General features: G+C 53.7%; 1 protein-coding gene and 3 long non-coding RNA genes across 13 annotated transcripts in view; 3 read left to right on the forward strand and 1 right to left on the reverse strand.

Annotated features, from left to right (window-relative positions):
- The first annotated feature begins 917 nt into the window (after positions 1 to 917).
- On the forward strand, positions 918 to 4561 carry LOC140621738 (uncharacterized). Its single transcript, XR_012021493.1, has 2 exons — positions 918 to 2451; positions 3546 to 4561. It is a non-coding gene; the product is annotated as an uncharacterized lncRNA (long non-coding RNA).
- Positions 4562 to 11350: 6789 nt separating this feature from the next.
- LOC140621740 (uncharacterized) lies at positions 11351 to 14573 on the forward strand. 2 transcript variants are annotated; one of them, XR_012021497.1, is made up of 3 exons: positions 11351 to 11702; positions 12583 to 13061; positions 14037 to 14573. It is a non-coding gene; the product is annotated as an uncharacterized lncRNA (long non-coding RNA). The 2 variants fall into 2 exon arrangements; XR_012021498.1 differs by having other exon boundaries at positions 11357 to 11702; positions 12583 to 12921; positions 14037 to 14571.
- Positions 11353 to 17618, reverse strand: LOC140621739 (uncharacterized). Of its 3 annotated transcripts, XR_012021496.1 has the most exons (4): positions 17542 to 17618; positions 16751 to 16968; positions 14144 to 14921; positions 11391 to 11687 (listed from the first exon to the last, which is right to left on the reverse strand). It is a non-coding gene; the product is annotated as an uncharacterized lncRNA (long non-coding RNA). The 3 variants fall into 3 exon arrangements; XR_012021494.1 differs by lacking the exon at positions 17542 to 17618 and having other exon boundaries at positions 11353 to 11687; positions 16751 to 17193; XR_012021495.1 differs by lacking the exons at positions 11391 to 11687; positions 17542 to 17618 and having other exon boundaries at positions 14538 to 14921; positions 16751 to 17210.
- A 278-nt stretch (positions 17619 to 17896) lies between these two features.
- PKNOX1 (PBX/knotted 1 homeobox 1) overlaps positions 17897 to 24043 on the forward strand; it is a 62068-nt gene continuing 55921 nt past the window's right edge. For 6 of the 7 annotated variants that reach the window (XR_012021499.1, XM_072807113.1, XM_072807107.1 and 3 more), the window contains exon 1: positions 17897 to 18038. Coding sequence is in view for 1 of the 7 variants with exons in the window: in XM_072807112.1 (XP_072663213.1) it covers positions 18021 to 18038 (18 nt within the window). In the remaining 6 variants the exon portion in view is untranslated. The remainder of the gene's footprint in view (positions 18039 to 24043) is intronic. The other variant, XM_072807112.1, reaches the window with a different exon arrangement.

A 24043-nucleotide genomic window follows, 5' to 3' on the forward strand; every position in this document is an offset into this window, starting at 1 on the left:
AATAATAAATGTTTATTTATAAATCACCGGTTCCCAGCGGCAGATGAGCAGCCTGGATGAAGAGACGCGGCCGCAGACGCTGGTTCATTCCCACCAGTGCGACTCGGGTCCACATGTCCCCCTAGTTCGGGGAATCGGGGAGCCAGTGAGAAAAGTGGATACACTGAGGAAACCGGGCCTGTCCTCACTGGCGGCCGATCTCGTGAAAAGTGCATCTGAGGGCAGGGAGCAGCGGAGCACAGGAACACGGGCGGTCAGGTCTGCGCGGGTGCAAAGATGAACCAACGCACACGCATCCCTCCTCGGAAGAAGCCTGTTTGAGAAGACGTTGCAGCTGGCTTCCTGCAAAGCCCGGAGCTTTCTGGGGTAGTATAAAGGGAATGACCCGGTGTGAAATATCCCGAAAGGAGAAGAATGCCTCCTGGGGATGTCGGCGGCACCCCTCAGACACCTGGGGTGTACGGGTCCGCATGGGCCACGGCGCTGGCTGGGGGCGGGGGTGCACCTGCAGGTGCTCAGCCGCGCTTGGGCAGCAGGAACCCAGAACCTTGGACAAATATGACAGTTGTGGACAAAGGCAATGTGGTTGTGGCTGAAAGTGGGGAGGAAGATGTATGCAGAAGTATCCTGTACCTCTAGGCCTCCCGATTATTTATTAATTATTATTATTTTTTAAAGGTTTCATTTATTTATTCATTAGAGACAGAGAGAGAGGCAGAGACACAGGCAGAGGGAGAAACAGGCTCACCGTAGGGAGCCCAATGCGGGACTTGATCCCGGGTCCCCAGGGTCACGTTCTGAGCCGCAGGCAGACGCTCAACCGCTGAGCCACCCAGGCGTCCCACAGGAGGATCTTTAAGTCAGCAAAAAGTACCTTTTTTTTTTTGTTTTTTAGTAAAAAACAAAGCCCACATGGGGCTCGAACCCATGACCCAAGATCAAGCGTCACACACTCTTTCCACGGAGTCAGCCAGGTGCCCCAATAAGGAATAACTTTTGAAAAGACTTGTAAACTTTTACATAGAATTAGAAAAAGTTAGGCTAATTATAAATGATTTCCCGCCCCCCTTTTTTTTAAAGATTCTTTAATTTATTCATTTGAGAGAGAGAAACAAAGAGAGAGAACACAAGCCGGGGAGAGGCAGAGGGAGAGGGAGAGGGAGAAGCAGACTCCCTGATGAGCTGGGAGCCCAAATACGGGGCTTGATCCCAAGACCTGGAGATCACAACCCGAGCTGAGGGCAGACACCCGGCCATCTGAACCACCGGGCGCCCCTAATTATAAATGATTCCATCCTATTGGTGACAAACCTTCTAAAGAGCCTTATTAGGCCAGAACGTGTGTCCCTTGTTCACAATGAACAAAGGTAGGAAAAGGGGACACCCAGATACCAGCGAAGAGCACCCGCCGGGAGGGGGACCCGGACCTCGTCTTCTCTGTGCCTTGAACTTGTCCAGACGGTCCCTCCCCATAAAGGGACCCGGAGAGGCTCCCTCCGGCTCTAGAGCTCTGTGAGCTCTTTCTGTTTTCTGGAAACAGAATCCCTCCCTCCACGGATCCTGCCCGTTTGCACACAAGAGTACACGCATTTGCAGGTACGGAATCGTGTGGAGGCGACAGGCAAGAGTGCGGTCCAGCCGGACAGGCCGCAGGGCGGACAGACACACAGCCGCGTGGCGCGCGGGCCGTCGGACCCAGCCCACAGTCCGGCCCAGGCTTTGTGCTTTGCTTTCTCCTCGTTGAAAACTTGCTACAGAAACAGCAGCTCCGTCCTCTGATGTCTCAAGAGATGCTAAAGGCTCATTTCAGCAGGATTAGGAAACAGCCGAGAGGGAGAGGGAGAGGGAGAGGGATGGGCAAGAAGGAACAGAAGACTTTTCTGGCGCGAGGTGTCTGCGCGTGCTCAGAGCCCGCCCCCTCCTCACCCCTTGGGCCCCACCTGCAGCCTCCCCAGAGGCTCCAGCGGACCTGGGTCCCCGCGAGGGCCATGCGGCCTGCCGGTGGGCGGGGAGGCCGGAGAGGGGCCTGCAGCCAGGCCACCACCTCTCTGCCCCCCTGCACCCCCAGGCAGGAGTGTCTGAGCCCTGGGGGCTTGCACGGGTCGGAGGGGAGCCTTATACCCTTTGTGGGCGGACGGGAGCGGGAGGTGGGATTGGAAGGCACGTTTTTCTTTTCTTAAGATATTTTATTTTATTTTATTTTATTTTATTTTATTTTATTTTATTTATTTCTTTATTCATGAGAGACACAGAGAGAGAGGTAGAGATACAGAAGGAGGGAGAAGCAGGCTCCCTGTGGGGGAGCCCGACGCAGGATTCGATCCCAGGACCTGGGGGTCACGCCCTGAGCCGAGGGCAGACACTCAACAGCTGAGCCGCCCCAGCATCCCTGAAGGCCTATTTCTCTGGGGCTGACACTCAGCTGTGTAATCCCGCCAGGAAGAACCACGGGTAAGTGGCTAACTTGGCACAGGCCTTCCAGAACCGTCCACAGCAGCCGTGGCAGTCCACAGTGCCTGCCTGCTGTCCTGATGGCCTCCACATGCCATCATAAAGGCCTAAATAGAAATGAAGAGGGCTGGGACCCCCGGGTGCCTCAGTGGTTGAGCATCTGCCTTCGGCTGGGCATGATCCCAGGGTCCTTGGATCGAGCCCCACGTTGGGCTCCCTGCTCAGCGGGGAGCCTGCTTCTCCCTCTCCTCCTCACTTGTGCTCTCTGTCTCTGTCTCAAATAAATAAATACAATCTTAAAAAAAAAAAAAAGGAGATGGTGTTGTAGCTCAGGGCACCTGGGTGGTGCAGTCAGGGGAGCATCCAACTCTTGATTTCAGCTCAGGTCATGATCTCAGAGTTGTGAGATCAAACCCTGTCTGGGGCTCCAGACTCAGCGCAGAATCTACTTGAGATTCTCTCCTCCCTCTGCCCTTCCCTGCCCCCCCATAAATAAATAAAATCTTAAAGAGAGAGAGAGAGAGATGCTGCTGCAGCTTGAGTCCAAGGCCAAAGGCTGTCTGCTGGTAGATTCCTGCCTCTGGGGGGAGCCTGCCTTTGCTCTCAAGACCTTCCTTCCACTGTTGGGACGAGGCCCACCCCGTGACGCAGAGTAATCCGCTTTACTGATTACACGTTAATTGCATCTAAAAGAAACCTTCATGCCCACATCTAAACTGGTGCTTGACCAAACATCTGGACACCATGGTCCAGCCAAGCTGAGGTACAAAACTAAGCATCCCAGGTTCCAAAGCTCGGGAGGTACCGCCCCGCCCCCGTGCAGCTAAGCCCATGCCCAGAGCCAGCTGCACACACTTGTGTCGCTTTACAGTTCCTGCCCCTTGCGCTTCCTTCAGCCCATCTGAGCACGTCGGCAGCCCCCCGTCGAGGGGGACATGCACACAGCCGGCTGTGCCCCCGCGACCCCCGCCTGCTTCTGTGGTGCAGCGTGGGCCCCTCCTCTGCCCGCCGTGGGGTATTAGGTTTTAGCTGATCACTGACCTAGCCTAGAAATTCTCTTTCTCATTCCCTGTCTCTTTTTAAACATACACCAGACTATTATTGAGCCTTAAAAGGGAAGGAAATTCTGACCCGCGCCGTAATGTGAACCCCGAGGACACGATGCCAAGTGAAATAAGCCAGTCACAAAAGGACAAAGGCTGCGTGATCCCACGCGTACGAGGCACCTGGAGGAGATGGAAAGAAGAACCGTGAGTACCAGGGACGAGGCACAGAGCCCCCCCCCCCCCCCCGGCCAGATGGAAGCGCTCTGTGGACACAGCAACGTGCCTGCACTCGAGGTCACTGCCCCCTGACATACAGTCAAAGCAGCAAACTTTATGTTACATGTTGTTCATCGTTAAGTGTGTTACATGGTTTCCAAAACTTGGGGATTTTTAGTTCTCTCTCTAGGACTGATTGGTGGCTTAGCGCCACGGAGAGCGAGAACATGCCTTGGAAGACTTAAAATCCTCCTGAATTCCTTGAAACCTGAGCATCCTCGCTGGCTGGCTCTGTCCTGATGCTGGTGATCATGTTTCGACTGTTCATTGACTTCATCAAGAAATGATCTCTTTGAAGACCTGGCATCTATCAGGTTGCAGAATCGGGTAATTCGGAGAATCGCTGGAACATACACTGTATTACGGTATTTGAACGGCTCCTGGCACGTGCTGGGTGTGACCCTGGAAGAGTGTGTAAAAACTCAACTCCAATTAGAGTAAAAAGCAGGCAGGATTGCACGTAGCATGTAACACCCAGCAGGGGACCTTGCACCTTCTGGGCTCTCATTACAGCTTAATAAGCAAGTGAGAGATGTAGATGAGGGGAAGAAAACTCCAGAAAGAGATCCTGCTGTGTAACAAATCAGAAGTCAGTTCAAAGAACGCCCCCTCTACTGTGTGACATTAAAGTCCAACCAGGTGGGGCGCCTGTGGGGCTCAGTCGGTTAAGCATCTGATTTCGGCTCTGGTCATGATCTCAGGGTTCTGGGATCGAGCCCCGAATGGAGCCTCACGCTCAGCAGAGGTGATCGTCCTCTCCTCTCTCTCTCTCTCTCTCTCTCTCTCTCTCAAATAAATAAAATCTTTTTAAAAGGTGTCCAACCAGCTGCTCTGAGAGCATGGCCCATGGGCCCCAAGGACCCCCAGGACCCATTCAGGGGAGTGTCTGTGGTCAGAACTATGGTTATAACAACACTGAGATGCTACTCGCCTTTTTCCCAAGGACCTGGGCCGAGCTGGTGCAGGAGCAACGGTAGGAAAAACCCGGGCTCCTCGGCACATCCAGGCAGTGGCATCAAGTCATGGACTCTGCACCTGCACCCACTCACCATCATACAGGATGGTTTCGGGACGCCTGGGTGGCTCAGCGGTTGAGCATCTGCCTTTGCCTCCGGAGTTCTGGGATCGAGTCCTGCATCGGGCTCCTGCTTCTCCCTCTGCCTGTGTCTCTGCCTCTTTCTGGGTCTCTCATGAATAAATAAATAAAATCTTAAAATAAAAAACAACAGGATGCTTTCTCTAAGGATGTGCTGAGGAAGCAGAATGTATCAACTAATTGCTATAAGGTTTGACTGCTGAGTATGCGAGTTTTGATATTCTGTGTAAGGAAATGGGAAGTGCCCTCATCAGGTTCCTCCGCTGCGGCCCCAAGTACGGCGAAGCCTGGAGGAAGGCTTGGGTGACGGTTTGAGCTGCCGTGGCTGCTGTTTCTCCATGGAACACCCCTCTCACTTGAAAGCACAAGTGACAGACAAACTTTTGCCTATTTAGACTCGGGGATTTGGCAGACATTTTCTTAAAAATGAACAAAGTAAGTTTGCCATTTCAAGGAAACCAACGGATGGGATTTGCTCTCAAGTGATAAAATGCAAAATCTCAAGTAAAAAATAAAATTCTGAAAAACTAAAAAAAAATAAAAATAAAAATAATAAAAATAAAAATAAAATTCTGAAAAACTTGGGGACACCTGGCTGGCTCAGTCGGTGAAGCATCTGCCTTCAGCTCAGGTTATGATCCCAGGGGTCCTGGGATCGAGCCCCGCGTCGGGCTCCCTGCTCAACAAGGAGGCTGCTTCTCCTCCCTTCACCTGGCTCATGCTCTCTCCCTCTCTCAAATAAACAAAATCTTAAAAAAAAAAAATTCTGGAACTCTGAATTTGATCACATCGCAATGCTTAAAGACTGTTCGGATGAGGTGGTGATGTTGACAATTGTGACTTTTCATACTGTCTAGTGAAATGTACCAACACTTGCAGAATCTGTATAACTCGGGCAGCCCCGGTGGCCCAGTGGTTTAGCAGCACCTTCAGCCCAGGGCGTGATCCTGGAGACCCCGATGGAGTCCCGCGTCGGGCTCCCTGCATGGAGCCTGCTTCTCCCTCTGCCTGTGTCTCTGCCTCTCTCTTTCTCTGTGTGTCTGTCGTGAATAAATAAATAAATAAATCTCAAAAAAAATCTGTATAACTCAGTGGATTAATATTTTTCAAATGACCGGAGTGGCCGTGTGACAAAATCACGAATGGGTAATAGGTCCATTTGAAGTGCCGGAGAGACCAGTGGATTTTAGGCTAACAGCACAAAAAGTTCATTGATGCGGTGTTGGACTCCACATGGCCACACACCTTTCAGAAACGTCTACGTATAGGTTTTGCTGGGGTATCTATATAAATACTCCTGCACCTTCCAACTGCACATCTCTGCGAGGCCAAATTTCCTTCACATACATCATCTAAAACAATATACCACGACAGACTGAACACAGAAGCAGATATGAAAATCCAGCCATCTCCTCTTAAGCTACATATTAGAGACTTGCAAAAGTGTGAAACATTTTATTCCTCTATTTTTTGAATTTGTTTTTCCTAAAATACACTTTTTAAAAAATTTTTATTTATTTATGATAATCATACAGAGACTGAGAGAGAGGCAGAGACATAGGCAGATGGAGAAGCAGGCTCCATGCACGGGGAGCCCGATGTGGGATTCGATCCCGGGTCTCCAGGATCACACCCTGGCCCAAAGGCAGGCGCCAAACCGCTGTGCCACCCAGGGAACCCCTAAAATACACTTTTTATATCATCAGAGAATACTATGGAATAGGTTTCTTTTTTTTAAATATTTTATTTATTTATTCATGAGAGACACACAGAGAGAGGCAGAGACACAGGCAGAGGGAGAAGCAGGCTCCATGCAGGGAGCCCGACGTGAGACTCGATCCCAGGTCTCCAGGATCAGGCCCTGGGCTGAAGGCGGCGCTAAACCGCTGAGCCACCCCGGCTGCCCATGGAATAGATTTCTTAATGAAAAAAAATTCTTATTTTTAAACTTTTTAAAAATTGTATTTATTTATGTGAGAGAGAGAGAATGAGCAAGGTGAGAAGCAGAGGGAGAAGCAGATTCCCTGCTGAGCAGGGAGCCTGACATGGGGGCTCAATCCCAGGACCCTGAGATTATCACCTGAATTGAAGACAGATGTGTAACCAACTCAGCCACCCAGGCACCCTCCTAATGAAATTAAATCAATTAATAAAAATCTTTTAAAAGCAATTTCTTGGTTTGATTCTCTAATGCCATATGTGTTCATAAGCCAAAAGCCAGCTGGGAAGAGTGGCAGGGCAGTGTCTGGCTGGCACAGCTCAGGGCTGGGTAAAGGGATTCATTCCAACTGCTCTGGGGAATGTAAGTCCAAATTTCCCAGTTCTTCATATTTAGGAAATGCCTTATCTTATAAATTTAACCTCTTGAGTATTTCAGGAGGCAGGAGGGGAGAGACAGGAGCTAAAGAAACTCAGAACCAAATGGTCTTTAAAAAATCATTGATACCATCTTACACCCACTAGAATGGCTACGACAAAAACAAAAACAGAAAATAACCAGTGTTGGCAAGGATTTGGAGAAATTGGAGCCTTCGTACGTGGCTGATGGGAATGTAAAATGGTGAAAAACAGGATGGCAGTTCCTTAAAAAATTAAAAATAGAACTGCCATATGATCCAGCAACCCCATTTCTGGGTATATACCCAAAATAATTGGAATCAGGGACTCACGAACTGGAACAGATATTTGGATACCCATGCTCTTAAAAACAATTTTTAAAAAACTTTTTTGGGGCCCCCGGGTGGCTCAGCGTTTGAGCGTCTCCCTTTAACTCAGGTCGTGACCCTGGGGGTCCTGGGATCAAGTTCCACATCCGGCTCCCTTCAGGAAGCCGGCTTCTCCCTCTGCCTGTGTCTCTGCCTCTCTCAGGAATAAATAAAGAAAATCTTTAAAAAAAAAAACCCAACACAACGCTTTTTGTTCATAGCAGCACTATTCACAATAGTCAAGGGGTGAAAATAACCCAATTGTCTTGTCCATTGGTAGATGAATGGATGAGTAGAATATGGTATATGCAAACAATGAAATATTATTCAGCCTTAAAAAGGAAAGAAATCTACATGGAAAACCAAGTCATTGAAGAAAGAAATTGTAGAAGACAGAAAGATCTGGAAAGATGTTCTGTGTTCATGTTAAAATGTCCATATTACCCAAAGCAATATACAGATTCATGCCCTATCACAGGCAAGCCCTGTCCAATCTCAATAACACTATTCACAGTAGAGAATCTTAAATTTTGTGTGGAACAGAAGATCCCGAATAGCCAAAGCAATCTTGAGAAAGGATAAATCCAAAGGTAATCACCCTCCCTGATTTCAAATATATTACAATGTTGTACTAGTCAAAACAGTATGGTGCTGGCACAAAAACAGGCACCTAGCTCAGTGGAACAGAACACAGAGCCCAGAAATAAGACCATGCATATAAGATTAATTAATTTATGACAAAGGAGGCAACAATATACAATGGGGAAAGGACGGTCTCTTCAATAAATGGTGCTGGGAAAGCTGGACAGCCCCATGCCAAAAAAAAAAAAAAAAAAATATATATATATATGTATGTATATATATATATAGACCACTATCTTATACCATACACAAAAATTCACTAAACATGGATTACAGGCTTGCATGTGAGCCCTGAAACCATGAAACTCCTAGAAGAAAACAGAGGTGGGGCAGCCCAGGTGGCTCAGCGGTTTAGCACCGCCTTCAGCCCAGGGTGTGATCCCGGAGACCCAGGATCGAGTCCCACGTCGGGCTCCCTGCATGGAGCCTGCTTCTCCCTCTGTCTGTGTCTCTGCCTCTCTCTCTCTCTGTCATGAATAAATAAAATCTTTAAAAAAGAAAGAAAAAAAAAAGAAAACACAGGTGGTGAGCTACTTGACATCGGTCTTACGAGTATTTGGATCAGATGCCAAAAGCAAAGGCAACAAAAGCAAAGATAAACTAAAAAGGTTTTGCACAAGAAAGGAGACCTATGGAATAAAAAGACAACCTATGGAATGGGAGAAAATATTTGCAAATTACGTATTTGGTACGGGGTTAATACTCAAAATATATAAAGTACTCATAAAACACAATAACAAAAAACACACAATCTAATTTAAAAATGGACAGATGGAAAAAAAATGCACAGATGGGGCATGTGGGTGGCTCAGTTGAGTGTCCAACTCTTGATCTCAGCTCTGGTCTTGGTCTCAGGGTGGTGAGTTTAATGTCCACATTGGGTTCCACTCTGGGTGTGGAGCCTACTTAAAAAAAAGAAAAAAGAAAAGTAAAAAGAGAAAGGTATGCCTGGGTGGGTCAGTGGTTGAGCATCTGCCTTTGGCTCACAGCGTGACCCAGGGGTCCTGGGACTCTAGGATCACGCCCTGGGCCGAAGGCAGGCGCCAAACCACTGAGCCACCCAGGGATCCCCGGTCAGGTATACTTTTTATAAATTTATGTATTTATTTATTTGACAAAGAGAGAAAGACTGGGTGAGTGAGAGCACGAGCGGGCTGGGGGTCAGAGGGACAAGCAGACGCCCCACCGAGCAGGGAGCCCCATGTGGGGCTTGATCCCAGGATCCCAGAATCATACCTGAGCCGAAGGCAGACGCCCAACCGACTGAGCCACCCAGGCTGCCCCCCTCAAGTGTACCTTAATAAAAGCAATGTGTGTACGGAAAGGCCGACCTGTCACATGTGACAACACAGACATCACAGAGGACCCTCGGGGACGTTATGCCAAGGGGCATGAGCAAGAGGCTTTCGAGCAATGGTTCGACTGGGTCACTCTTCGTAAAAAACAGCAAAGAGAGGCGCACTTCTGCTTATTGGTTCCATCTCTCAGACCAGGGAGGGGTGCACGGCTTGGCTGGCAGCTTCAGGTGCAGGTGGGTGGGCTGTGCCCCCACCTCCCCGGGCCCCCGACCCTGGGCAGCAGCGGGTGGGACAATCAGCTGGACTCTGCGGGGGCTTCCGTGTTGTGAGTTTTGTGACTTCAACGAGAAACAGATTTTTGCAAAAATGACACCAGACAATGCCTCTTGCCTCTGAAGCTAATTTAGAAACGGGCTGGGCAGGCCAGGAAACCAAGGCAGCCGTGGCGTCAGGAGTTGCTGGCGGCCCGGTCACCCGGTCACTCGCTGCTGCCATGGGCAGAGGAGGCCCGCCCTGGTCGGGCTGAGACAGAGGCACCCCCAGCCTTCCGAGAGCGACAGAGCGTGGCCGGCCAGCTTCAGGCCCCCTCCACTCGCCAGGGTTTGGGTGGTGACCCGGGTGCGACCTCGAATACCTGCTCGGTATTCCCCCCCCCCCCGCGGGTGGTTCAGGGGGGCAGGCTTTGCACAGGGGAGCCCTGGGGGTCGGGGCCCCGCATGGAGCCCTCTCCCGAGTGGATTTGAAGTTCCCCACCTGGTACCTACAGGGAATAAGGATCACTCTTCCCAGAAAGGCTGGCTCGGGGTCTCTGGTGGGAAACTGCTTTCTTTAGAGCTCAGCCTCTGGGTTACCCGCTTCCAGCTTTTCCTCACCTGGGAGCTATTCTACAGCCCAAGATGTGGAGAGCAGACACCGATGCAGGCGACTTTTGCCCGTGGGCATGAAAACCACGGCGTGGGGGGTTTTCCGTCCTGACTCACCCCACACCTGCCTCCCAAGCCCGTTCTGCACAATTTGCAAGTCCACGCCAATGTTCCTGGCCCATAAGTGTGTCTGCCCTTCACGCTTTCCTTTGAACTGCTTGCGATGTGGGAAACAAAGGCAGAAGAGAAACTATTCAACGTCCTGACTGCCTACAGCCCACCGACAAGTCCTTGAAACAGGCAGAGTGGCCTCCCTCTAGGGAGTCACCTCCTCGATGGTGACACTTTGCTCAGGGCTAAAGGCAATCTTAGCCCCACCCCGGGGGACCCTGCAAGTCTGCTTTCACATATAACAATTCCTTTAGAAATGTCCTTTATCTCTACTCCCCGAGATAGGTGTTGGCGATCATCCCCAACACACGGGCCACCCAAATCCACCTGGAGGGTCTCATGCCTCAGGTTTTATTAGACGGTAATAAATGAGTTTTTCCCAACAACAGCGAAGCCCCTTGAGATCTTGGAAACCTTGCTTCCAAAATTCTTCAGAGACTTACACTCTCCCTCACTCCTCCCAACTTGAAAGTGTATCATGGGCCACTCCTCGTGACCCCAGGGCAGCTCTTCCTGCCTACGGGTCCTGACCCCATGCTTTAGTAAAATCACCGTTTTTTTTTTTTAATATTTTATTTGTTTATTTATTTATTTATTTATTTATTTATTTATTTATTTATTTATTTATTGGAGACCCAGAGAGAGAGAGAGAGAGAGAGAGAGAGAGAGAGAAGCAGAGACACAGGCAGAGGGAGAAGCAGGCTCCATGCAGGAGCCGGATGCAGGACTCGATCCCAGGACCCCCGGGTCACGCCCTGAGCCAAAGGCAGATGCTCAACCACTGAACCACCCGGGTGCCCTAAAATCACCTTTTTCAACCAAAGATATCTCAAGAATTCTTTCTTGGCCCTCGGCTCCGAAGCCTAAGCCTTTCCCCCATCGCTCGCACCATCTTACCGGTTCTCCGGGTTGGGAGTCAGGAAGGCGGGCGTCTGGCACACGCTGCCTGTGGACCCGCACGAGGCTCAGGATTCTTCCTTCGGTTCACAGCTTGTTGGACATCGGTCCACCCTGCATGTGGCCGCGGCTGCCGTTCCCCGCCGCGTTTTGCTGGGATCCTTGAGGGATGGTGGTGAGGACAACGTCTCCTGATCTCTTAGGACTTCACTGTCGGGATCGTTCTCTCGAGAAAGCCAAGGCTTGGGAATAAAAGTGTGCGTGTTGGGACCCCTCCTCCCAGCCGGAGCTCTTCACGAGCTCTGCTAGCCCGGCGCCCCCAGCACTTTCCATCTGCAGCCCCATTTTCCCCTCTGTGCAAGCCTCTCAGACAGGTACCGCGGCCCCCCCTGCCCCCCTGAAGACAGGGAACTGAACCCTGGAATGAAACTGCCTCCTGGGGTTTACCTGGCAAGTGGCAAAGCCAGACTTTGTACCCGGACTGCGGGCTGCAAGCCCAGGGCTCCTTTGACCATACCACAAGCGTCTCTCTCTAAGATATTTATGTATTGATTCATTCATTCATTCATTCATTCATTCATTCATTTGTTTTAGAGAGAGATGAAGAGAGATAGCAAGCAGAGGGAGAGAGAGAGAATGTCCAGCTGACTCTGATGAGCACGGAGCCCAATGTGGGGCTTCATCTCACGACCCCGAGATCATGACCTGAGCCAGACTAAGAGTTGGATGTTTAACCCCTTGAGCCCCCCGCAACTGTCTCTTTAACACGGACAAGGAAACTGTCTCGTGTGAGCAGCCCCTGAGTGGCCTGCTGGGATCCTCTCCTCCTGGAGGTCCTGTCTTCATGTGATCTCCCCTCGAGTGTGAGCGGGACCTGGGACTTTCTTCTCACCAATAGAGTACAGCAAAAGTGATGAGATGTCACTTCTGGGATGCCCGGGTGGCTCAGTGGCTGAGCATCTGCCTTGGGCTCAGGGCGTGATCCCGGGGTCCAGGGATCGAGTCCCGCATCGGGCTCCCTGCATGGAGCCTACTTCTCCCTCTGCCTGTGTCTCTGCCTCTCTCTCCGTGTCTCACATGAATTAAAAAAAAAAAAAAATCTTAAAAAAAAAAATGTTATTTCTGTCTTCCTAGCAGACTCTGTTCCTTGCTGGCCTTAATGAAGCAAGCTGCCGGTCATGAGTTCCCCCCATAAAGAGGTCCAGGTGGCAAGAAACTGAAGGTGACCTCCTGCCAAATGCCAGCAAGGAGCTGAGACCCTCAGACCATCCGCCCACCAGGAAATGAGCCCTGATAACAACCATGTGAGCTTGGAGATGGATCCATCCCCAGTGGAGCCTTCCAAGGAGCCCCCCAGTCCTGGCTGGCACCTGTGAGACCCTGAGGCAGAGGACCCAGTCAAGCCAGGCCTGTATTCCCGAGGAGCAGAAGCCGTGAGATGATAAATGCGTGTTGTTTGGAGCCACTAAGTTTGTGGTAATTTGTTACAAAGCGATGGATTGCTAATACACCGGGTCTTAGACACCTTCATTCATGCGTTCGGCAAATACTAGTTTGTCAGGCACCTGTCCAGGTGCTCAGCATCCATCAGTGAAGTGAAATTCGTGCAATGAATTGTAAGTGTAAATTCTAGTGTTTGCATGTGTCTGGGGTGGTGGTGGTGGTGAAACAGTAGACGTAGAAGCAGGCTCCCTGCAGGGAGCTCGATGGGACTCCATCCCTGAGCCAAAGGCAGACACTCAACCCCTGAGCCACCCAAGTGTCCCGGGGGCACAGAATCCTGCAGGTCCCCTTTGGCTACTACTGTAAAGACTTGGCTTTTACGGTGAATATGATGGGGAGCCTCCAAGGGGTTGAGCTGAACAGTGACGTGATCTGACTTAAACACTTTTAAGGTTTTATTTACTCATTTATTGAGAGAGAGAGAGGAGCAGACTCTCCGCTGATCTGGAGCCCGATGCGGGGCTTGAGCCTAGGATCTTGGGATCACAACCTGAGCCAAAGGCGACTGAGCCGCCACCCAGGTGCCCCCTGACTCATATTTTTAAAAGAATCACCCCATCAGGGCAGCCCTGGTGGCTCAGCGGGTTTAGCGCCACCTTCAGCCCAGGGTGTGATCCCAGAGCCCTGGGATCGAGTCCCACGTCGGGCTCCCTGCATGGAGCCTGCTTCTCCCTCTGCCTGTGTCTCTGCCTCTCTCTCGGTATCTCTCATGAATAAAAAAGAAAAAAAAAAAAATCATCCCATGGTTGCAGCCCAGCACTGCTGGTGCCTTGGGGCCCCTGTCCACCCATGCAACCCGGGGCAGTTTATACATCAGCCACCCTGGCTGCCTTAATTAGCTTAGAGACCTGCCCTTATTTTTTTTTTTTAAGATTTTATTTATTTATTCGTGAAAGACCCAGAGAGAGGCAGAGACAGACACAGGCAGAGGGAGAAGCAGGCTCCATGCAGGGAGCCTGATGTGGGACTCAATCCCGGGACTCCAGGATCACGTCCTGAACTGAAGGCAGGTGCTAAACCGCTGAGCCACCCAGGGATCCCAAAACCTGGCCTTATTTTTAAGTGGTTTTCTCGCTCATTTTCCTTAGTGATGCCTCCAGATCCTAGCCATCCGTCAAGACCAGCTCAAGCCCTGCCTCCCCCCACCGCCTGCTGCCTTAACCTCGAGCCGTCCCCCACGCAGGGCATTAAGTACCTTTGTGCCATTAGTGGTGAAATCTTGGAATACAGGTGAGGCCCGGAGCCGACGACCAAGAAAGGATTCCGGAGGCGTCTTTGGTGCAGAGTGGGGGGTTTATGGAAGCCCGGGGATGGGCCCGTGGGCAGGAAGAGCGGCGGCCCGGGGCCTGTGAGGGGAGGCTGGTTACACACCTGGGAGTAGGGAGGGGTTTGAGGATGGCGTCCTCTCGAAGGAAGCTTGGAAGCAACGTTTCCAGCAAGGTTTCCTGAGGGGCAGCTATTGTTGGGCAAAGGTCACTTATTACCCTCTAATAAATCCGAGGCATGAGACCCTTCAGATGTGTATCGGTGGGCCGTGTGCTTGGGGATGATCGTCAACATGTATTGTGGGGGTTTAGAGATAAAGGACATTTTTAAAAAAAGATTTTATTTATTCATTCACGAGACACACACACACACAGAGGCAGAGACACAGGCAGAGGGAGAAGCCCATGCAGGGAGCCCGACGTGGGATTCGATCCCAGGACTCCAGGATCAGGCCCTGGGCCAAAGGCGGCACTAAACCGTTGAGCCACCAGAGCTGCCCGATAAAGGACCATTTCTAAAGAAATTTTTATATGTTAAAGTAGACTTCCAGGCTCCTGGGGGTCGGGCTGAGGTTGCCTTCTGCCCTTAGCGAGGTATGAACATCCAGGCAGCTGAGTCCGTAGAGGAAGGTCCCTCTGCCTTTTCAAGGACTTGTCGATGTGCCTTGTCCTCAGCTAGTCCTCCGTTCCCTCATCATAATCATGACCCTTGGGAAAACAGTAATAAAGTTTAGGGGGGGAAATGCAAGAAAAGCCGGAATGGCTGGGTACCTACAAATGTCCTTTATGTTTGGGAACACTCGGTCCTCAACGTGAGGGCGGAGGCCGGGGGTGGAGGCTAAAGGAAGCAAGGAAGCATCGCCCCTCTAAGGCTCCATACCTAATTTTGAATTATTCTTCCTAGAGAGCCCCCCACCCCCCACACGTGTGAGCCTCAGTGGTGAAATTTTGGAGTATAGGTGAGGTCTGGAGCCGACGGCCAAGAAAGGATTCTGAAGATGTCTTTTTTTGCAGAGTGGGGAGGCTTTATGGAGGCCCGGGGTCGCACCCCTTGGCAGGAAGAGCGGCTGCCCCGGGGCCTGGGTGGGGCGGCTATTTATATGCCTGGGAGTCTGGGAGGGAAAGGGAGATTTCAGAAGAATTGTCATCTGCTAAGGAGGACCTAAGATGCGGGAGGCCTTGCCATTGTCACGTTGAAGATTGCTTTTCCCTCAGGCGAGGCATTAACATGAAGACAATTGGAAACTTCCTGAAGAATGTCACACATCCCACCCTGGCCGGGGGTCGTTTGCGGGTTATCAGCTGGGCTTTGTCCTCAGCGAGCCCTGCTGCTCAGCATCAGGGCTGCAAAAACTGGAGGTGATTGCTGACGGCGCCCCAAGCCCTTTGTCTCCCACCCACCCCTGAGACACCCCCCCCCCCCGTGAAAGGGAGAAAGGTTAGCAGATCAATGGGGTACAGTGAGGAAACCAGAGCACAGAGGCCACAGGGTAGGTGAGCGGAGCCCCGGGGCTCATGGGCCTTGTGACCTGTACCGGCTGTCATGTGACCCCACACACCCAGGTCCTCTCTCCGGGTTCCAGAACCCCTGCAGAGCGCGCTCTTGAGGGAGAGGCGGGTGGGGAAGGATGGCCAGCCACATCCCAAAGCCATGTGCCCCCCCCCCCCGCCCCCTCCAGTCTGGTTCAGTCTTGATGGATCCTCATCTTCAACTTCCTCCGGGAGGCCTGGCTCTCCCAGTTCCACCAGCCCTACGTTAAGAGGCTCTACAGCAAGCTGATTCGTAGACGTTATGTAACCTTATATTTTGTCTTCCATGTGCATTCTTCAGAGAGTGAACTTGGCATTTTAGGTCTCGTGCACGTGTTTGTGGAAACATGGGACAGGTGTTTTGAAAACACCTATGAGCTGGATTTGACCTTTTCCATCTAGAGGAGGTTCACAGTACTCTTGCTGAAATGGTGAGGGGGGGGATGGTCTTGGAGACCAACATGAATGAGATTGTTAATGCAAACCGATGCACATGATGGGCCACCTGGGTGGCTCAATGGTGGAGCGTCTGCCTTCCCTTCAGGGCGTGATCCCGGGGTCCCGGGATTGAGTCCCGCATCGGGGTCCCCGCAGGGAGCCTGCTTCTCCCTCTGCCTGGGTCTCTGCCTCTCTTTCTGTGTCTCTCATGAATAAATAAAATCTTTTTGTTTTTTAAGGTTTTTTATTTATTTATAAATAATCCAGGATCACGCCCTGGGCCGAAGGCAGGCGCCAAACCGCTGAGCCACCCAGGGATCCCCTAAATAAATAAAATCTTTAAAAAAAATTTGATGTATGTGATAAACGAGAAATCTGAGGCTGGCTAGCGGGAGCTGGAGCCGGTGCTATATCGGCTGTGAAGAATATGAATCTTCCTCGGATCCCAAGAAATATCACCATTGGTGACTTCAGTATAAAAGTGCCAAATCTGCCCACTTAGTAAAAAAAAAAATTAAAAGGGCCACAGTCCCAGGTGAAATCTAGGGGCAAAAGTCATTTAAGCTCACCATGCAGCTGTTCACCAAAAATAGAGACAGCCTTAACTTCTGCTCTTGGATGTAAGCCAACACACCGTATAGAAGTCGTGTAAAACCGGGATGGAAGTCTGATGTCGCTTTTCTCGCTCAGCGGCTTTGAAGGCATCGGGCGGTTCCGGTGTGATACTTGTTTCCTTTCTGAACTGCATTCCTACGGCTGCCCAAGGCTCGCCTCTGTGCTGTGGCAACTGTGTTTCAAAAAGTGTTTGAGACATTTCTTTAAATGACGTAGGCTCCGAGATGTTGGGTGTTCTGCGCGCATCAGCAGGGCAGCCTCCCGGATCCCAGGACCCCGGGGTCACGACCTGAGCCACAGGCCCTCGCCCAGCCGCCGAGCCACCCGGGGGCCCCGCGCATCCGCAGCTCGCACTGCCCCCCCACTCCGTGGGGTCCCCGCAGCCGCCCCCCAGCACAGGCCCCGCTGCAGCCGTCCCCGTAAACCGCGGAGCCTCGGCGGCTGCAGCGCGGCGCTCCGAGGGTCCGCCTGCGCCGCAGGTCCCGCCCCGCCCGCCCCGCGCCCCGAGCTGGGCACGGACTGCACGGCGGCCCCGCGGCCCGCACGCCAACCCCCGTTCTCCGAACCCCGGAGGGCGCGGAGGTCACCCCGGGGCGCGGCCGGCCCGCCCACTGGGGCCCCGGGGACAGGTGCGCTCGGGACCCGGCGCGGCCGCTGCAGCCCCGCCCGGGGGCAGCGGGCGCACGTGCGCACCCGCCCGGGGAAGGCGCACAAAGGGGCCCGCGCGGGGCCCGCCGGCTCGCACCTGCGCCAGGTCGCGCCCCGGCCGGCCCGATGGTCCGGCCCGCCCTCCCCGCCGGCCCGCGGCCGATGGTTCCGCCCACCGCGGCCCCGCCCCCTGCTGCATAGTCATGAGGCCGGGCCGCTCCTCGCCCTCCCCGGCGCGCCCTGCTGGGGGCGGAGCCCGGCGCGGGCGCGAGGCGGGGGCGGGGCCGGCCGCCGCCCGCCCCCGCCTCGCTCCCCGCCCCCGAGGCGCCGGCCCCGCCCCCCGCGCGCCGGCCCCGCCCCCGCGCGCAGGCCCCGCCCCGCGCCGCCGCGGCGCAGGGACGGGGCGGGGCCCGGGCGGCGCAGGCCCCGCCCCCCGCCTGAATATTGATGCGGCGCGCGTCGGCGTCGCCCTCCTCCCATTGAGCGAGGCTGTGTCGCGTGGCCCAGCGTCGGCGTGACGGTTGGACGCGGGCGCGGCACTGCGGGTCCCGATTGCTGCAGCCGCTTGTCAGTGTGATGAAGATTGGCACCCAGGTAAGCTGTCACTCAAGCGCTCCGCCGCCGCCGCCGCTCCGCCGCCCCGTCCCTATCAATCACGCCGGCCCGCAGGCGCCGCGGCCGTCGCCCCGCCGCCGCCGCCCGGGTCCCCGCGGGCCGCCATCGCCCGGGAGGGCCGCGCCGGACCCGCCGCCCGGGGCAGGGGGCGGGGAGGGGGCGCGGGTGGGGGAGGGGAGCCGCGGCCGCGGGGAGGGGCGCAGGCGGCCGGGCCGGCGCGGGGGCGCGCCCCGCTGGGGGTTCCGTGTGGCTGGAGGGACGCGGAAATTTCTGGAAGGCGCCGCCGCTGCCGCGCGGGCCCCGCTGCGAGGCGCGCGCTCCCAACCGTCCCTCTTGGAGCGCGGCGCGCGGGCCTGCGCGGGCGGGGGCGCGGGGGCGCGCGCGGGGGGCGGGGCCGGGCGGGGGCGCGGGGGCGGGGCCTGCGGGGGGCGGGGCCTGCGGGGCGGGGCCTGCGGGGGGCGGGGCGGCTCGGACCCCTGGAGGCGGGCCTCGGGAGCGGAGGGCAGCGGGGAGCGGGGCCGGGCCGCGCGGTGGCCCCCGGGGCAGGGCGCCCCGGTTCCTGGAATCGGCGCAGCGGGCGGGGCGCGGGCGCGGGCGCCGGGAGGTGCGGGGCAGGGGCAGGGGCAGGGGCAGGGGCAGGGGCGGCCGCTCGCTGGCATCCGCACTCCTGCTAGCGGATCGTGAGTCACCCGCGAAGAATTAGGAAAAGTTGAGTCCGCCTTGCCCGGTGCGGGCGGCCGTGCCCGGGGCCCCGCAGGCTCGCCGCCCGCCGGCTCGGAAGAATTAGCTCTCCGCAGAGGCGCCGGGGCCTTAGGGAGCGGGTACTTCCCCAACTTTGGGGTGAACGACACCCCCAGCTGCAGTGGGGCGTCGGGTCGCAGCCTTTTGCAGTTGAGGCTGGAGAGGGGACTCCACTGTGCGAACGCGACCCGGCGTCTCGGGTGCATCACATAACGCCCCGGGCGTGTGCTCCGAACGTGCCGAGGGAGGCTCCGGGCGGAATGGAAACGCCGGCCCGTGCGCTCGCGGGCGGTGCCCCCCCCCCCCCCCGGAGTCGTGCGCCGGTGGATGGGGAAGGTGGATGGGGAAGGTGGCGGGTGGACCGGAGCCACCCCCGTGCCCTCGGGGTGCTGGGCGTGCTGGGCGTGCAGGCCCACGTGGGCTCGTGTCGCGGGAGGGAGGAGCGCTGGCCTCCGCAGCCCCCACCGCAGCGTCGGAGCCCGCACAGTGCTCTCCTACCAGCGGGACCGGGGCGCTTCCCTTGCCAGAGACTTGTTTATTTTCTTAATTGTGTTTATTTGTTAATGAGAAGCACAGAGAGGGAGGGAGAGAGAGAGAGAGGCAGAGACCCAGGCAGAGGGAGGAGCAGGCTCCACGCAGGGAGCCCGACGTGGGACTCGATCCCGGGACCCCGGGGTCACGCCCTGGGCCGGAGGCGGTGCTAAACCGCTGAGACACCCCCCCCCCCCCCCCCCCGCCCAGGGCTGCCCTGTCAGAGATTTAAAATTGGGAGTTAGAATCGGTGAAATATGTGCATGAAAATGTAACTTGAAAGCTTAGCCTCCCGTGCTGAGGATTTAAGTGTCCACAGGCTGCTTGCGTGCGGACACATTTTGTTGGGTTCCCGTCCACTGGTTTCCATGCACTTACGCTTGTGTGTGTGTGTGTGTCCGCGTGTTACAACTTGAGGGAGGTACTGCAGGGGAGCGCTGGGAAGGTGCTGGTGCGAACGGCAACATTCTAGCTGTAACTTTCACTTTTGTTGCAAACTGTTAACGCGCTGGAAACTGTTTAGTAGGAGAAAGGCTGAAACCCTGGGGTGAGGTAAAAGCCTGTGCCTCCTGGGGCTTTTCGCCTGGCCTCTGGGCTCCTCGCAGAAATACTGTAGAGAAAATAGGATGGAGGAGAGAGGCCTTATATTGTGTTGAAATACAGTTACCAAGATATTTTTTTTTAATTTTTATTTATTTATGATAGTCACACACAGAGAGAGAGAGAGAGAGAGAGAGGCAGAGACATAGGCAGAGGGAGAAGCAGGCTTCATGCACCGGGAGCCCGACGTGGGATTCGATCCCGGGTCTCCAGGATCGCGCCCTGGGCCAAAGGCAGGCGCTAAACCGCTGCGCCCCCCAGGGATCCCCAGTTACCAAGATATTGAAGCAAATCTATGCCCAGGTTGCTCAGGCGCCCTCTGTTCGCTCACTTACAACAGGTGAAGTCCCGGCTTCAGCAATTCCTTGTAGAGCAGTGACCAGCAAAACTGATAGTTGGAGGTGTCTGTGGCAGCTCTAGTGCTTTGTGAAAATCTCTGTAGTTTCTGTTGGGGACAAAGTCACAGGCACTGCTAAAACTCCCAGCATTTCACGTCTTCTTTTGTGATTGGGTGCTGAATTTCAGCGAGAGGTTATTGCAGACAAAGACGTGATGTGTTTTCTCATCCAGGTGCGCGAAGCCCAAGGTCAGAACGTGTGCAGTGGACATCAGTGCCCTCCCATCACCCATTTGTGGGAATATGTATGTGCCCTTGTGTTTCCTTCCTCCATGGCTGTCCTGGTGGCCAAAGGGGTGAGGGAATAAAAGTGCAGAGGAGGGAGCTCACAGCTTAGCAGTCTGGGGTCAGCATGGGTGTGGGGAGAGCTGCGGCAGCCACGGTAGGGGGGGTGGGGGGAGTGCCATCTTATGCCACCACCAGGATCAGTTGCTGTTTTGTCTTGGACAGTGGAGATAATAGTGTCAAAAACGTTCAGTCTGGGAATTGTTAGAATCGACATTTAAGAGCCGAGAAGCCTTGATATGGTAGAGGCCTGGCTGCAGGGCCTGTCTGATGAGGCTACACCTGCCATACCATCAGGCCCCCCTTGTTTTGAGGTGTCAGCCCCACCACGTTAGTTACTGTTTCTGGAAAGTTGGTTCACACAAGCCTGTGTGACATCACAGCAAACGTGCTGTCTGACAGGGTAGTTTGAAACCGGTGACTTGGAAGCACTGTGGTTCTCAGGGTGCCGGGGGTGGGGGTGTTGGGGTGGGGGTAGAGCAGCTTCTGAACTCTCTAGGATTCCTTTTTTTTTTTTTTAAATTTTTTTAAGTATTTATTTTATTTTTATTTTATTGTATTTATTTATGATAGTCACATAGAAAGGGAGAGAGAGAGAGAGAGAGAGAGAGAGGCAGAGACACAGGCAGAGGGAGAAGCAGGCTCCATGCACCGGGAGCCCGACGTGGGATTCGATCCCGGGTCTCCAGGATCATGCCCTGGGCCAAAGGCAGGCGCTAAACCACTGCGCCACCCAGGGATCCCTCTCTAGGATTCCTTAGGAGAAAGGTTCTACAGTGTTTTCAAAGTCTTGAAAACTGACCTACCAGGTTACAAGACTGAGAGTCTGTGAGTAGAATTTTTTTTTTTTTTTTTTTACTTTTATTTATTCATTCATGAGAGACACAGAGAGGCAGAGACGAGGGAGCCCGATGCGGGACTCCATCCCAGGACCCTGGGGGCACGCCCTGAGCCAAAGGCAGATGCTGAACTGCTGAGCCACCCAGGCGCCCCTTAAATTCATTTTCTTATCCTGAGTTTTCCTTTAGGTGATAGCACACAGGTCCTGCCTCCTCTCCCCGTAGGGTACGCCGCTCAGTGTGGCTTGTGGGCGCTCCTGCCTGGGGGAGCTCCCCACCACCCAGAAGGCGGGTGTAACTTCGTGCAGCCCCTAGCCCAGTGCAGCCGGTTGGCCGCAAACGCCTTTCTCTTTGCCGTCTGTAAGCGATGCGTACACGGTGATAAGCGGCTGTGTCAGGTCTCGAGGTGGCAGGGAGCAGGCTGGCTGCGAGTCCTGGGGTTGAGGGTTACACAGCAGTAAGGAAAATAGGAATCTAGTGGGATCCCGGGGCCCACAGAAGGGTCGGCAGCCTGGCAGGAGTCTGGGCCTTCCCGGTTGGGTTGGACTCTCCCCTGCTGCCTGCCGCTCTGCACACGCTCTGCACACTCCCCGGCAAGGTCCCCTCCCCGCAGCCTGGGGCCCAGCACCACCGCTCATCCTCTTCCTGTTTCTCGGCATGTGCACCCCGGGGAGACCCGCTGCCTCTCCCTCCGCCTGCCTCCCAGGCGCTGATGCCCCCTGACCCACCGGCTGGGTGCTGCTCGTCCCCTGCCTGGCCTGGGTGGGCAGCTCCTGCCTTCCGCACAGCACCCTTCCCAGCGGAGGTTGGGTCGCCCCGGAGGGCCGGTGTGTGGGTGGGTAGGTACTGTGATGCAGGTTCCAGCCGGAACAGTCTGAACAGACTTGGGAAAATAAAGCTTCATGGGAGCTTGGCGAGCTCGCAGTACGTGAATTTTAGCTCTGCGTTCTTTTAAGTTGGGTGTGTATGTGTCCTTCCCCCACCCCCAAGAATGTACTTTAGCAGAATTTCTTGCAGCGTCAGTGCAAACGCTTCTGTGCCCTGTAGGGCAGGGGTTCTCAACTGTGAAACTCCTGACATTTGGGGCCAGATGCTTCTGTGGTGTGGAGGCCGTCCTGTGCATTGTGGGCCGTAGCAGATGCCAACGGGAGCCTTACTTCCAGCTGTGACAACCAAAATGTCTTCACATATTGCCAAATGTCACCCTTGGTTGAGAACTGATCTGAAACGGCATTTCCCAGAATGTAGTATGTGGAAGCGGAGTTTAATGGGATGTGCATCTGTATTTACATATTGTTATTTTGTATCGTATTTGTAGCCAGCATTGTTCTGTATGTTTCCATGTACTTATATAACCCGCATGTTTCTCTTTTAAAAGATGTATCTAAGATCTCCACATAGTTTTGTGATTCTATTGTTTGTTTTCTGCTTTGTGGCCATGTCTGATGTTGCACAGCCTTTTGAGCATTTAAGTTTTGATATCTTCTCTGTTTTTTCCATTATTCTCTGGCCTGCCAAGCTCAGTGCTGGTGAGATCACAGGGGATGTGGGTAGGAAGGACGGTACTCCTGGGTCCATTTCTAGGAGCACACGGCGCCCCGGGAGGAAGGATTGTCCCTGTGAAAGGGCCCTTGCTTTGAAGAGTCGGCTTTCTTATTTTTCATAAAGTACTCGTTAACTCTTAATAACAAGTCCCTCATGAAGGTTTTAAGTGTCGGTTTTTAATGATGCCGATGATAGTCACAGTCGGAAAAGCCAAAGGTGTGGTGTGATTTTAAATTCTCCCAGCGGTCTCCTGAGACCATCCAGCTCCGAATTTACCAAAACGGGCGCGTTGTTGGCTCAGGTTGAGTGTCTGCCTTCAGCTCAGGTCATGGTCCTGGGGTCCTGGATCAGCAACTCAGGATCTCTGCTGGGGGGTGGGGAGGGGGAAGAGTCTGCTTCTCCTTCTCCCTCTGCCATTCTCCCTGCTTGTTCTCTCTTTCTCTCTTTCTCAAGTGAATAAATAAAACTTAAAAATTACTAAAACAGATTCTTTTGTTTTTAGAGACTTTATTTATTCATGAGAGACACCCACAGAGAGAGAGGCAGAGACACAGGCAGAGGGAGAAGCAGGCTCCTCGCAGGGAGCCTGATGTGAGACTCGATCCTGGGACCCCAGGGTCACGCCCTGAGTCGTACGCAGATGCTCCACCGCAGATGCTCGACCGCTGAGCCACTCAGGCGTCCCACCAAAACAGATTCTAATACCATTAAAACACCTTTGTTATTGGAACTTTTCTGTGACTTTAATGGATGTGGGGACCTTTGGCTTAGAAATGGTTTTAAATTTTTTTAAATTAATTAATTTAAAAAGATTTTATTTATTCATGAGAGGCAGAGACACAGGCAGAGGGAGAAGCAGGCTCCCTATGGGGAGCCTGATGCTGGACTCCATCCTGGGACTCCAGGATCACACTCAGCCAAAGGCAGGTGCTCAACCATTGAGCCACCCAGAGGTTCCTTTTTTTTTTTTTTTTTTTTTTAAATACAGAGTTTGTTTTAACAGGATTTAGTATCTGATTTTATTTGAATATTATTATTATTATTAA

The sequence above is a fragment of the Canis lupus genome, chromosome 30, assembly GCF_048164855.1.
Source record: "Canis lupus baileyi chromosome 30, mCanLup2.hap1, whole genome shotgun sequence".
In the NCBI taxonomy this organism is placed as follows: Eukaryota; Metazoa; Chordata; class Mammalia; order Carnivora; family Canidae; genus Canis; species Canis lupus.